At 46.6% G+C, this 15,410-nt stretch overlaps 1 protein-coding gene across 5 annotated transcripts in view; it reads right to left on the bottom strand.

Annotated features, from left to right (window-relative positions):
* The window catches only part of MYO1C (myosin IC), a 52,350-nt gene that overhangs the window by 26,197 nt on the left and 10,743 nt on the right, over window positions 1-15,410 (bottom strand). Inside the window, exon 1 of one of the 5 annotated variants that reach the window (XM_057399478.1) lies at window positions 985-1,120. The exons of the other annotated variants lie outside the window; for them this stretch is intronic. Coding sequence (XP_057255461.1) covers window positions 985-1,002 — 18 coding nt within the window. The 5' untranslated portion in view covers window positions 1,003-1,120. Of the gene's footprint in view, window positions 1-984; window positions 1,121-15,410 lie in introns of those variants that run through there. 5 annotated transcript variants of the gene reach the window in all.

The raw sequence follows: 15,410 nt of genomic DNA, 5'->3' as shown, positions 1-15,410 counted from the left end.
ACATGAGGATCTCTACACTGAGCAGGTATGGGATACTCCAACCCTTGCTACTGCTTCTTCAACAGAGAACTCCTTAAATCCACAGACATGATGTTTTCAGTCCTTCTCTTCCTAAATTTGGGAAGTTACTGCCAATTAGAGCCCTGAACATTCTCATCCAGCCAAAAGCCCACGTATACTTCTGTTACAACATTCCCTCATTCTTGACCTCAGCATCTTCCAACGTCAGTGAATTCCATGGCCCAATTATGCATTGTACAACCATAATCTTTGCATCAGTTTAGCAACTCCTAACACAACTGAATGTCCCTCTTCCTGTGCTACAACACAGAAGAAAGAAGCTCATGATCTGTCTTCTCTATGGCGTTATTGTATATGGACTTTTTTCCCTCCTCTCTTACTCATCTCTTTCTCCAGGTCCTAATCCTGGTCTTCTCAAGCTTTTGCCACGTACTTTCCTAAGCTCCTGGTGCAATGCAGTACACAGAGCCAGGCTTTCTGGTTGCTGCTAAAACATGGACAAAGTTTGATAAAGTAAATACACCCTGGAGGAACCGAGTGGCAATGAGTCCTTAAGCAGGTATTTCCTGCTATTCCCGAGGGTGGTAGTCAGACAGAACGGAGCCCATCATGGCCCTGGGAAGGACACAGCAGAGCCCAGCACCAGTAGGGTACCTTCCCATCCTCAAGCCCCTTCCCACCCAAGCAAAGGCTCCACCCTTTCTTCTCCCCTAACGCAGAGCACAGCTTTTCCCCCTCTCTTCCCACTTCCTCAGCTCCCACCTTGGCTTCCTCCTCGAAACATGCGTTTCCTTGGGGGTTTATCCCATTCCAACCCCTTCCAAATCACTTTCCAATGAAGGGATCTCTCGCAAAGCTTTTCACTCCCCTGCAGGAACCTTGGCAACGTGTCTCCCTTCTCCTCAGGGCCAGACACACATCCCAAAGCTGCAAACCCACCAAGAGAGCGGGAGCAAACCTTACCGCGCCTCTGAACTTCATCTCTGCCTCCTGGCAGCTCCAGCAGAGCCTGAGTTCACCCTGCTGCAGAAAGCAGGAATCTGAGGACAAGTTCTCCCTCCTGTCAGTTGCCTTTCCTTTCCCTTTTTTTTTTTCATGACATTTTCGGTGCAGTCACAACTCCTTCCCTCCCACGAGCTCCTACTGGAGCATCTCGGAGAGGGCGTTTTCCAAGGAGAAGGAGAGGAACTCTCCTCCCCTTGCAAAGAGGAGAGCCGGGTGTGCAGAGCTCAGGAGAGGCAGGCCAAGAGCAGCCAGCTGTCCTCTGCCTTCCCTGCAGAGTGCCTAACCACAGGGAAAAACAGCAAGGAAAGTAATCCCAGGCGCTGGAAAAGCTGGTGCAGAGCCCAACACACGAACCCACAGCGGCGGGACAGGAAGAGACGTGCTCCATTACAGCCAGTTTGCACTGAAGCAGCAGCAAGAGTGTTCCCCAAACCTGCTCCCAACTCACCCTGACAGCAGCAGAATCAATCTCCTGGGCTTACAGTTACACTTGTAATTATGCTCTTGGTGAATCAAAAGACCACAAACAGTCTGAGGATAGGATGTAGTTTGACTTGTCTGCTCCTGCAAGGACTTTTAGCCTAGTGGCTCAGGAGTATTGTAATCCAGAAACATTGAGATACGCACCCTCAGAGCGCCCACTCTATGTGGAGGTCCTTGATGTCCCTATGACAAAACAACCTGCACTACACCAAGTAAGACCCTTCCTAGGACATACTGAAGCCACTGTTGCCCTTAGTCTCCAATCCTTGCAAACAGTATTTCTGTCTGGGTTTGATCACACACAAACCACAGCATGCTTTGGGTTGAAGGGACCTTAAAGCTCATTCAGCTCCAACCCCTGCCATGGGCAGGGACAGCTTCCACTAGAGCAGCTTGCTCCAAGCCCCTGTGTCCAACCCGGCCTTGAACACTGCCAGGGATGGGGCAGCCACAGCTTCTCTGGGCACCCTGTGCCAGGGCATGCATGCAGCCTTTGCTAGCATTGGGCGGAAAGTGAAAGCAGGAGAGGCAATGGGTGAAAGCTGGAAGAAGGGAAATTGCAATGAGATATTGGGAAACTTTTTTTTTTCCACAGTGAGCGCTGTCAAAGACTGGAACAGGGGCCCCAAAAGTTGTGAAACTTCATCCTTGGAGATATTTGAGACTCAATCAGACAATGCCTGAGCAACCTGACCTAAAACTGGCCCTGTTTGAAAGTGGGGTTGGACCAGAGATCCCCACAGGCCACTTCCAACCTAAAATGAGTCCATGTATTCTTTTGCTCCTCTATGATCTAAGCTGTGTCCATCCTAAAATGAATTACAGGTACAGCAAAACTGGACTGACACCTCAAGTTAGGAAGGTCTCAAACTTAGTCTAAGCCTACAGATAAGAATATGAATTTTCCAGAGGTCACTTGCTCTAAATGCATGTGGCCACATCTGCACTGAGCAAACATGAGCCTGATCCAAACACCCCCTGATTTTCCATAGCATCCTTATCAAAGTTAATGGGAATAGAATCTTGCCTGCTGTGCATAGGGGCTTCTGAAAAGACAGCACTGCAGACTCTCTTGCATCTGCTGAACATCTCTTGCGTGCTTCTGCAATCAGGTATGACACCAAGTGTCAGCTATCATCACCATAAGCAGGGGAGCAGAGGTGGCAAACTCAGTAATGCCCTTTTGTCACCGTAAGACTTTTTGGGAGGGTATTACTCTGTTACCTGTTTCTCTCTTTTCTAAGTGGGGAAGGCTTTTCTCATGATTGTAGAATAAAGTAGACATAAACCAATTTCCCTTCTCCAAAAAGGCTCTTTGACCCTCAGGTGTGTTAGTCTCAGATCAGCTATGACTGCAGGACCCCAGGCAGCATGCAGCACTACTGAGTAAGCCCAGCACTATCAGTACCTCAGTTGTTGGAATCTATTTATTTGAGTGGTCCCTCATGACAGTCATCCCCCAAATCCTGCAGTACCAGCAGGCAGATTCTCCAGCCATTGAAAGCACAGAGTCATGAAACCATTCCCACTCTCAGCTGCTGATATTTCATGACTGGCACTATCTGGAGCCAGCTCTGCTTAAAGGTTGCTTTGGTTTTTTTTTTATTTCATATCAAAATGCACACTGCCCAGATTCTATTGCAGAAAGGGTAAAGTCAAGCATTAGAGATTTAAACCAAGAAACTAAAAAGCTTTAAAAGTAAAGCTCAAACAAGTAAAGTAAAACAAAACAAGGCCACTACTCAGCCAGGAGGCTATTTAAAACCAAAGAAACACAGGGGATGTTTGTCAGTGGTTCAGTGCAGGGCTCCCCTCTCATTAGCTCTGCCCCAAGGCACTGAGCCCATGGTGGATGCCATTCCTCACAGGAAAGACATGCCAACCATTGCAAGGATTTGTGATGAAGCTCTTCTGAAGGGTGCTATGATGCCACTAGCGCTTCTGCCTTCATCAGATTCCATTTTGAGAAGTGATTGAAACCTTACCTCCCAGTTTTTACACAACTCTCTTTGGCATGACTTCTACTCCTTTTATCAGCTAGCTGAGAAGTTGGATGAATTAGTAACAGAGGCAGCCTCAGGACATGTTTCAGAGAGGGGTTTAGCATTGATCTATGTCAGAGCATTGAAAGAAATGGACAATACTCCAAAGCCCTGCTCAGTGCAGGAGAACAACTAAGATCCTAGGTAATATAATCTCTGTTCCCCTGAGCCATATGAGCCATCACTGAGTCTCAACAGCAAGTCCTGATCCAGGAGTGTTCCAAGTCTAATTAGAGCTGTGGCCTGGCATCTCTAATTCTTCAGCAGGAGAATGTCAGTTCTCCACCATCATTCCTCAAATCAGTCCAGTTGTAGCCAAACAACAGCCAATAAAATTCATGTTAAGTATTAGTAGTGAGTTATCTTCACATTAACACCTTTACCTTTCCCCTAGTTCACACCTCCTAACACTTGTCAGGACACACCTCAGCACTGGAAATGCCATTTCCTTGCAGGAGAACCCTTTATTCAGTGGGAATTCCTTTACTCAAAAAGCTTTCTTCTGCAGCCAAACTACTGCCCAGCTCCTGTTGGCACACGGGTTAGCCTAAAGTGGGAGGGGGAAAAATATGATTGGAAAACAGAGATAACCAGCATCATTTTGATTTAAAAGACCTTGATCCTGGATTATTAAAGTGATAAAACCAGGCTCTTTCTTTCCAGCAACAGAGCCCAGCCCTTGTCTCCGATTTCTGCTGAGGATGGCTGGCTGGGTCTGCATCACCACTACAGGCAACTACAAGCAGAGGTATGAATCAAGTTTTCCAGGCCTCACCAGTCAGAAGGGACTCATATAAACCCTGGATTAGAGCACTGGGATTGCTCTGCTCCATGCTGATAAGCAGCTGATTCCCTGCATACAATTCCACATTCAAAGCAAGGGGACTGGAAACCTTTCCTGTCAGCCCTGCTCCGGCAGGCTCACAGAGAGCAGTGCGTGGCCTGCTGAGCTGCACTCACAAGTAGTGCCTCTGCTGGAAGAGAACAGTTTAGCCCCATTAAACCAGCCTAAAACCAGTGAAACCATCAGCAGGCCAGTGCAGATTCCACTGCACAATATAAATCTGGAGGTAAGGGATGCTGGTCTGGGTTTATGCTACTCCAAAAACCAGTGTGGATCACATCTACATTATTCCAAAAGCAAAAGGTGTCGAGTTCATCTGTCAATGTGTATCTTTTTTATCAGGATTTCTATAATATTCACTATTTCTGCCTTGCAAAACAACTCCAGAATAACACACATTCCATAATTAGAAAGCACTTGGCAAAGATACCATGGGAAAGAAACCACCCTCGACAGGCCAGGAATTCAAGGGCCCTTCCTCTTGCAGGTCAGAGGAACATCTTAGAAAATAGGAATTTCTTTAACCTACCACATGTGTCCTGCTGTCCAGACTGCGCTGATCTAAAGCTGATTCAAATGCCTCACATTCCTAAGACACCCTATAGCAGGAACTGGAGGTTCCAAAGGATGCCTGGACCACACCCTGGGGAAAAACCTCTGTTCTAGCAGAGATGGACATTTGACTGCACAATAACTGCATAAACCAATGCCCTGCCAAAGAATCATCAGTAAATATTGCAACAGGCTCTATAAGGAGGCAGAACCTCCTCCCCATACCATCAGCCCCGGTAAGAATTGTCTGGTTTCTACCCTCTTTTTGTTTGTGGTAACACATCTCCTCTTTCCCCACGCAGAAAGCAGCCAGACGTCCCCCAAACAAGTAATTGGGAACAGAAGCCTAGGACATAGGACATTGGTCCCTAGAGACACAACTGGTCAGTTCTGGAACTGCAGACCTACGAAGGTTAAATCAAAAGCCCATTATACTCACTCAGAAGGTGTCTCAAGATGGCAAAGTTCCTTAATTTTCCTGCAAACTTCATGACATCGCGAGCTCTGGGAATGCTCTGATTCTGTGTGGATGTGTTTGCACGTTTACAGACAAAGGCTGAGCAGTATGTTAAGGTGTGGCCAAAAGGGTTCAAAAACCCAGAAGACAAAAAAGCCTATTTAAATGATTCTTTTGGAGTCTAATTTATGCTTTGTAACACCTCGAACTGTCAATACTGGTTTTGTTTGTTTCGAGAAACCTTCAGCAGTGAGAACACTACACTTCTTTCCTTCCCAAGCTCGGTCTTCCACTGATAAACAGGAATATCACCAAAACAGGGAATATTAGGAAGCATGAAGATGGAGATACACCTCTCCTGGGACTCCTACTCTGTCTCTGCAAGCACCAATCACTGTTTTGCTACCCCTGATGATAAGATGCGTTTGAGGCACAGCAGGTTTAAAAGCACACACACTGCGTTCCTGTTTAGTCATGGCTCCCGCACACACACAATAATTCTGGGTTTGTGACGTGGGTGAAAACCAGAACTGGGTTAATCTAACAAACTGAGATACATTTTCCTTGTTGTTGCTCTCTGCTGAAGCAGTGAAAGAGAAATGGATGAGTGGCTTTGATGATCAGAGCAAAGTCCTGCTTTATCACGACCAGATGCCCTTAATACGCTGCCAGTGCGTCTCGTGCATGCGGCTGCTCTCGCTCCATCCCTGTTACAGCTCTGGTGGCTGGTGAGACAGTTGATTTACAAACACACTCTGCCCGTCCTGAGTCCAACAGTCATTGTTGAGCTCGCTGCAACAGCACAGAGTTTGAACCAACAGTTAATTCAGCTGGATTGCTTTGCCTTCACTTTGATACCATCGTCTCAAGCAGCTCCCCTGCAGCGTCTGTGGCAAGAACAAGAAGAGCCCTTCTGGAGGGAGCTGTTAATACAAACAGCCTGACTCAGTTCTGCTAATGTGCATTCCTCCCAGCTGACTTTCTAAACAGTCCCTCCCAGTAGCAGGACCTACATCTTCCTTTTAAGGGGAAAAAATGTTTTCACAGGAAAAATGAAGTGTTCAAAGCCTGTGCATATCTCTGTGCTTTCCGTGACCGTCCTCTCCCTTAAACACACGTTTCTTTGCATGCAGAAAGAAACTCCTCATTAATATAAAGTCATTTCTCTCTTTTAACACAGCCATTAGCTTTGTATCGATGCCCTCCCAGATTCAGGTGAAACATCCTATCATAGCAGTCACAATGAGTAAGAGAATTGGTTGTCCAAAGCGTTAGGACAAGTAAACCTGAGAGTCAGAGCTGAGAAAGAACAGGCAGAACTTACAGGCTGGGGACAATGCTTTACAGCTCACATGGGTGGCTGACAGTTCCTAATCCTTCAAAATCCTTTTCCTGCATTTCTGAAAAGAGGTTTAGTGTTAGAAAGGAATTAAGACTGGAAAGCATATCATAACAAAAACTTCTTGTTCTATCACCACTAGATAAGGAAAGAGTGAACAGTGGTGATTTGCCTGCACGTTAGATGAAGGAAACAGGATTTCCCTCTGCTACTCCCTGAGCAAGATCCCAAGGAAATGTTTCTAATAATAGGAAATGACTATATAAGGCCAGATCAGCACTAAACCGTTTGCAGTCTGGAAGAGAAGAACATAGAAGTGTACTGAGGAGGGACACAAGCTGGACTCTTCACACATCAGTACTATCCAGGAAGACAGAATGCGGTAAGCTAAGGTTCCCCCACCAAAGGTGGGCAGCATTTAACCCCTAACTCTTCTCTCCTGAGCGGAGAGGGGCCTCTCCCCAGCCCAGAATAGAAAACTGAATGTACAGATTAAAGCTGCCGTGTCCTTTTTCTATCATGGGAGGCAAAAGATAGAAAGAAGACTTTCAGATCTACAGAACAGCGCCTGCAGAACAAGGCTGAGCACATCCCTGATATGAAAGGGCAGGAAAAGACACAGCCGCATCCTAAAGCATGACGTGGCCAATGCTAACGCAGAAGGAAGGCTGACAGCTCCCCTTCCTGCCCTTCCTGGGCAGTCAATCCACAGAGCACGAGAGTTTGTGACCAGGCCAGTGCTCTCTTGCTGGTTTTAAACTGTGAGGATGCTGGGCACATGTGGAAGAAGCCATTTAACTTGATTTCCAAACTGTTCCCACACAATTGTGTGCATCAATGTCTCACAAGCCAGCAGTTCCAACATCAAGCAGTTCCACACAGCTACAAGAAGCTGTGTGAATGCCTCAGCCTGACTTCTGGATGGAGCCGGAATCGTAGCTCCAACACACACTTTTCCCTGTCACTCCATCAGACACAAAACCTGCAAGTCCAGTTTAAGAGAGATTTCCCTTCTTCTTATACAAATGAAACAACGCTCACAAAGCCCTCATTTGGATCAAGTGATATCACTGGAACATTGCCCTGTGATCCCCAGTGAGGGGTATCTTTCCATCTCTTCTCTGCCTTTGGATAAGGCCAGCTCCCAGCGCAGAGAAGCTTGCTGAGCAAACACAGTCTGACACAGCCCCATAGCTGCCACGGAAATGAGCACAATATACATTCCTAGACAGGTTTATCACCCAGACTTCTATTTCTGAGAGCAAAAGATGGGTTGTGGCAAAATGCACAAATCATTTGCTATCTGCAGCCCTGCTCCATCCTATGTCTACAAATCCAGAGCTGCACAGCTTCTAGTGGACCAAATCCCAGCCAAGGTTTCTAATGCCTTAACTAGTTAAGATCTCCTTGAGCTGAAACGATCAGTTTGCCACGGCAACAACGTTAGGCTGAGAGCCTTAAAATGCAGCAAGCCAAGTTACCCTTGTGAAAGACTCCTATATGAGATGCAAGAGAGAGTTTTAACAGCAGCAACGCTCTTCTACATCACAGCATCAGGAGTTTCTGAGAACACAGCTGAGATTTACAATTCCCTGTATTGTTCCAGAGGATTGCTCCAGTGTAACCAAGGCTTTCAGGTACGTTCCTCACCAGTTGCTCATACCTTGCCCTTATCCTCACACTACCGGGCCAGAAAAGGGTGTGCACTCAAGGGTGTGTTAAGCTTTCCTGGCTATACAGCAAATCTGTCCCAAGAGGATGTTTCGTATTTGGCTTATCTCTGGGGACATCTCCATTCCTGAAGCTTTTTAAACTGACCTTTTCATTTCTGACCAATTCAGTGCTGACATTCCTGCCTGCACAGAGAGGGAGAAACGAGCGCAGCAACAGGCAGGTTTTCTTCAGAACCAGTAACTGTGAGTGGTTATGACTTAGGGAAAACTAAGTACACAAAGAATGCCTTTTAATACCCTCATACCTCTTTTTGCATGTAATAACTCCTCCATACCCATTATAAGGCTCTGAAAAGGGAGAAGAATCGTGGGTATGAGTCTAGGAGTCTGGAAGCAGAGATGAACCATGCCTATGAACGTTATATTGACAGGATCCCAGGTTTCCCCCATGCCACCAATGATGATTGTAGAATTCTTCTCTAAATATAGGAACTGCCTGTTCAGAACTCCTGACACCAACCCAGTTAAGTTTAAGCTGCTTTTTTTCTGTAGCAGGTTAAATCTGAAACCCGGGGAAGGCAGCCTGACATGTCACCACCTATCACACAGAAATCCAAACAAGAGCTTTATCTACTCTATCAGACTGCTTTATAGGAAACAACTAAACTCGACTGACTTGTCCCAAGCTGTCCTTTTTTCTTGGAACCGACAACTTTCATCCATGTAGTTTTGCATTAAAACAAACCCCACCCAAACCGAGACCACTTGGTACTGTGGAAAACAGTTTAGAAAGGAAATACCTCCCTCCAAAATAGCCAAATGGAATTGTTTCCTTCAGTTCACGCGGAGCTTTTCCTTTTCATAAGGTCTGAATAAAGCTATTGTTGAACTCCTGGTTTGCTGTCAAAAGCAGGAACTTTTCTGCTCTGGGGAGACTGGAGCACAGGTAGTACCTACATTATATTAGTGTATTCAAGCTTCCAATGGCAGAAAAGTAAAGCATAAATGGCTAAAACTTTCCTGGAAAGCACAGGGAGAATATATTCCACAGATGGAATATATTGCCTGAAATTGGAGGGGGACGTCTATAAAATAGGTTGTACCCGAGCGATGCCCCACCAACTACTCCTCCATCCCAATCCTGTTCGTGTAATAACAAAATGCCAAGTATGGAAAGCTTATAGTAGCATAAATCAGTACAATCTGAACCCCAAATTCAGGGAAATACTTCATATGGTTCAGTGGCATCTGTCAGGGGGTTGTTGCATGCAATGTCTATAGGTTCCTTAAGGAAAGGAAGGAACCAGCCCAGTCTGCAAGTACTCTTGCGACACTCAGTTCTGCTGCCAGGAGCGGGTGATACCTGGGAGAAACAAGTTCTTACTTTCCTCCTGGGTGTGCCTCTTCTTTAATGCAAACTTTGCAATGCTGAAAGCCAACTACAAACTAGAGTGGAGCCACTCTGCCAGCCCAGAGAAAGGGCACATTCAATGCTTCAGCCATTCAAACAAGCGGAGGAGGTTTTGATTTGATGATTTACAAGCGTGGAGTTTACAGGCACAATATGTACTTCCACCCGGGTTTCTTTTCCCCTCTGTCCCAAACTGACTTTGTTGGCCTGAGGCAGGCAGTTATTTTGGGACAGTGAAGTTATAAATAAATCCTAATGAAACTATTAGGAAGGCATATGGGACTGAACTTCTTTCAAACCCCTCTTTGTAAGGGAACAAAGAGCATTTTACATTTATTAGCATGGCGTAAGTCCTTTATGAAAAGCTGAAGTTTCAACAACAGTCTGCAGTAAAACTGGATTGTGAGCCCACAGTAAGACTATCCAACCATGTGTAGAAATTCCAGATTATGCTAAAAGCAATGGCCTAAGCAGTTTCCAAAAGCAGACCAAAGACGAGTAGACACGCAGTGCAGACTGGCTTCTGGCAGCGTGTCAGGCTTGAGGCCTGGCAGCCAACAGGGAGCACGTGGACAGATGATGTTGCAGCTGGCTTATGTCTGAGCTGCTTCCCTTTACCCTGTTGCTTCTGAAAAGGAGGGTAAAAGCCACCAGATGAAGGGTATTGTCTGAGGTAATCCCCTTCTGACCAGCCTGACAGCACCCCAAAGATCCCCCAGTGAGCAAAGTCTGTGAATTGCAAACAGTTTTATCCCAAAACAGATGTACCTTTAGTTAACAGTAAGCAGGGAATGATGAGCTGCCCATCATGTTGGCAAAAGTATTCCAGGATGCCTGGAAAATAGGGACATCATTACAGAAGGCCATCCAACATCCACCAGCATCAGCTTGCACTCCTCAGACAATCCAGAATATTGATTAAAAAGTGATATTCCTATTGAATCAAAACTGCATTAAAATCCTTGGCTTGCAGCTCAGAGGCACCCGTTGAAAAGAAAGGGATCTCTCGTCTGCAAGACATGGGTTTGGTTCCCTGCCCACTCAGGTGAACTGCACTATGGTGTTCCCAGTGCTTTCAGCACTTTCTGCATCATCAGGACATCAATTTAATCAACCCAAAGACAAAACACAAGCCAAAGAATAACCAAGGAGCCCATTCCTTTGCGGCTCTCAGGAACGCCCGTTCCACATCTGGATAAACATGGGCCTATGCAGTGAATGGAAACATTCATGCCCCAGCTGTGCCTGGGTCCAAATCCTTTCTTTCTCTCTCTGATTTACTTATGGTCCTGCATTGTGTGGTTGAAAATCTGCACACATCCCGCTGAGGCAGACAAAGCAGGCAGACCCAGGCAGGCCCTTTACATCTACTACATAAACACAAACTACTTCTGGGCTGTGATCCTGAAGGAATCCCTACAGCTGATACAGACATCATTATGCTCCTATAAACTTTCCATACTAGGGAGAGATCTCTTGGAAGTCGGGTATCTTTTGTTCTGATGCTGTCTGAGGAAACCCTCCTGTCCATGGCAGCTGGGATGACATGAGGAACTGTCAGAAGCCTCATCCCACTGGGAAAGAAACACTTTCCTTGCTCTGATTCAACAGGTACAGATTCCCTAGGTGCCCTTGGGGAAAGTGAGGGATGAGGGCCATGAGGGAGTCTGACCTCTAACCTGCCAGAAGGGTTCAAGAGTCTCAAGAAAGGCTGTACTAAAATCAAAGCCTATAACGTAAGGAATACATATAAAACACAGGCAGCTTTGGTTCCTTTGCTTACAATTCCTGTTCTAACAGCTCTCAGACACTGAGATCCTTTAAATCACCTAAAGAGAAGCATCAAAACATGAGGGTTTGTTTCAGGAGCTGTTGTTTGTATGTCTGAACTGGAAGAACAGAAGGACACGGGGCAGTTCATCACTGTAAATTATTGATCTGCTTGCTTTCTAGACACTGAAACTGGTAATTAAACAAATGGTAAAAAGATACTTCATCAATTATAGAGGTGTCACTTTCAATTACACTTGCTCCAGGATGAATAAAACACAGAGGTTAAATGCTATGGGTGCTTCTTTATGCTGGCTTCTTGTTCAAAATCCTCACTACAACACTGATTCCAACCCTCTCGTTGTAAGCAAAGTGCTCTTTGCTCACATTAAGTTAGATAAGGGGAAATGAGAGCTTTTGCTTCACCCAGCTTTTCCCCACAATCTTCAGAGAGCAAACTTCCATGGTAAGGAGAGAGGAACTGGAGCTGGGACTAGTGGGATGGATCCCTTTTCTGTTCAACATGGTTACGTGGCCCTAAGCCAAGGCCACAGCCCCTGTGGAAACAGCCCACCTCAAAAATCAGACAAAACCCCCTCAGTTTTGTCTATTAACAACCAGTTGTGAAGTACTGGGCAGGCATTTGATACTGGTAGGTCTTACATACACGTACATATCCTCCACAACCAAAACTAACACTGGCAAGCTGCTTCTGAAGCAGGATGATGACATCCAAGATACCCTGCTAAGCAGGAATCATGTCACAACCATAATGACCACTCCGATTTGATTTAAGAGACATTTTTCTATTAGGGTTCATGCCTTACTGCATCAAGGTTAAGGTTATCTCGACTTCCTATGTTAAATATTATATGAACGTAAAAAGATACTTGCTCTAATAATCACTTTGAAACAAAAACAACATCCAAAGAAGAGCACAGACGCTCTCTGGAACCATTATTACACCTCTTAAATGGGCTGCACTCTGTGAAAGCATTTATTGAAGGCTGAGTTCATCAACTGATTAAGATGGGCCAGGGAGTAGAAATACTCCAAGTGAAATTCGCAGCATAAGCAGACAGCTTAAAAGCACATGCAATAAAGAACCCCTTACAGGTGGGTACAGCCACATCCCTCACCAAGCAGAAGCAGCAGTGAAGCAGTAACGCTAGGAGGCAAGATCAGGAAGTGAGAACAGGGAAAAACACAAGTTCATGGTGGAGCCAGGTCAATCCTAGAAGTCAAAGGACATGTCCTTGGCCTGGTGAAGGTAGGAGTTCAGAGAGGCCAAGGTGATGAACTGAAGGAACACACTGTGGATATGATGGCAACACCACATCATCAGGTGATGGCAACAGAGTGGGAGATGAAGACCGGATGACAGAACCCGAATGAAGGAAAGACCAGCTCTAGGTAAGGGGACAAGACGATCAAAAGGCTGAGCTGACTCTGTTTACCACTCCCCATATAATGAGGCTGAAGCACAAGGAGAGCAAGCTCTGCCGCAGGCCTGATGCCAGCTGCTCTAGGAAGCTTTCCTTGCCTGTTTTAAGTAGTTTCACAACATAAAGCTTTATTCATAAGTGTCTGATGGCATCCTGGGCATACAACAGCTCTTACCAGCAGAACAATGTCTGTGGGAAACGTTAGGAAGAGTGTCTAAGAGAGATAAAGCCTCTGAGTTGCAGACGAAGCTGCCAGTCCTCATTTCCAGCTTGTCAGAGCAAGTCCTTCTTGAAGTCAGCAGCCTGGAATGAAGAGAATCTGGCATTTGGGAGGCATGTATGAGGCTCAGACAGCCAGGGCGGAGCGGCTGACTTTAATCATACTTTCCACAATGGGGGGGGGGAGTGGCAAAGCATAGTGAGTGATGGGCGTTATCTGCTATATACTCACAAATTCCTCCTCTTTGGAGTTCAAACCTGACCTCTTTTCCTGCTCCCACTAGCCCCTGGAGGAGGAGGGGAAGGGCAGGCACACAGAGCTGGGATTCCAGAGTCCTTCACATTCTTGGGATTCCTGTATCCGTGATGGGCAGCACACACTTGTCTGCTGGAACAGCTGATGGGTTGTGACCACAGGAGTAGCTACATGCAGGTATTGCCCTTCCTGGAAAGCTGGACCTCATCATTCCAAAACTCACTAACCCAGGTGCTAACCCATTGCTGCCTCTGCTGCTCCAGCTTACCTGCTGGGGGATATTTAGTATGCACATTCTAAAGTTGTCTCTCTGGCTTTTGCCAGAATATCTCTATTCTGGGGGGGGGGGGGGGGGGGGGGAAAAAAAAACAGAACATCTAAAAATATGGGCTTGCACCAACCATTGCCAACTTGTTATGAAGCCTCTTTAACAAGAGTGCTAGTATGGTATCAAAAAGGAGTAAAGCTCCAAAGTATCTCAACCCAGCTGCCCACTACAGCGTTAGCAACAATACTCTATAAAGAATTCCAGTCCAAACCACTTTTGGTTGCCTTCTGCCCTCACAATGAAGCTACAGTGCACTAAATCACATGGAGCTTCAATTCCATCTAGAAATAGCCTCTTCGAGTTCCTATTGCAGGATGGCATTCCTCAATTTTGTTTACTTGGGTGCCACTACTGGTGGTGACAGCAACAGCAGCTACAGACTGCATAACCTGTGTGTACACCCAGAAAAGCACGCGTCCAGATCCAACCTCTCACACGAAAAGGTTTTGGCAGCAAAATGATTTCCTTCTCCCTCACCCTTTCTCCCTGTGTCGATCACATCATGCTCAGATGCCACAAAGCAGTAACCTTGTCCTGCTACCCACAGAGATACATTGCTAAAGCCCCACGGGGCCAGAAAGTTCTTTGACTCTTTAGAGCCATGTAGAACAGTGCAAAAGTGAGCATTCAGCCTAAGAAGGCTCTGAGACCTTAGAGCATCTTCCAGTGCCTAAAGGGCATTGACAAGAAAGCTGGAGGGGGCTTTGGGCAAGGGCCTGTAGGGACAAGACAAAGGGGAATGGCTTTAACCTGCCAGAGGGGAGACTGAGATGAGCTCTTAGGCAGAAGCTCTTCCCTGTGAGGGTGCTGAGGCGCTGGCACAGGGTGCCCAGAGAAGCTGTGGCTGCCCCATCCCTGGCAGTGTTCAAGGCCAGGTTGGACACAGGGGCTTGGAGCAAGCTGCTCTAGTGGAAGGGGTCCCTGCCCGTGGCAGGGGTTGGAGCTGGAGGAGCTTTAAGGTCCCCTCCAACACAAACCATTCTATGACCACCAGCTGGGCAGGGTGTCCTCCCTCCAGGCTCCCATTGCACAGGCTCTCCCAGACTCCTTCCACAAGCACTGGGAAGCAGCAGAGGTGCATGTGCTTCAGAGGGAGCAAAACACTCCAGACATCAGCACCCAAGTGACTTACCAATGTGGGCTCCCTGCTTGGAACCCAGGCGCTCGGCATGCTGCTCTGGCAAGAAGCAGAACAGACACCAGCTTCCCTTGGCTCAGTGTCTCAGTGGGCTCATCCCAGCTGTCTCTCAGTGCTCTCCATTGCTGACCTGATACCCCGTAATGGGCAACAGCACTGCAGGCACTCCATGGGCAGATGGTTACTGCACTGCTCAGGAGCTATAATAGGTATTACAGCCTGGGAATCCCCACTGCAAGAAGTGGAGTGGAGACAGTGTATTCTGTTCCATTTAGAAATCTCAATAAAGCCAACATTTAGAAGACAACTAGCTACCATTTATGTTCCAAACATCTGGCCTAGCTCCACAGCCACAGGCTGGGAGGGTTTAGTACCAATCACCCACACACCAGGGCACAAAAGTGCCCCCCAGTGTGACTGCAGAACC

Source organism: Pezoporus wallicus, unplaced genomic scaffold (assembly GCF_028554395.1).
Source record: "Pezoporus wallicus isolate ANWC-B61680 ecotype Strahan unplaced genomic scaffold, APGP_CSIRO_Pwel_v1 contig_8143, whole genome shotgun sequence".
In the NCBI taxonomy this organism is placed as follows: Eukaryota; Metazoa; Chordata; class Aves; order Psittaciformes; family Psittacidae; genus Pezoporus; species Pezoporus wallicus.
This window is presented reverse-complemented; position numbering and strand designations above follow the sequence as displayed.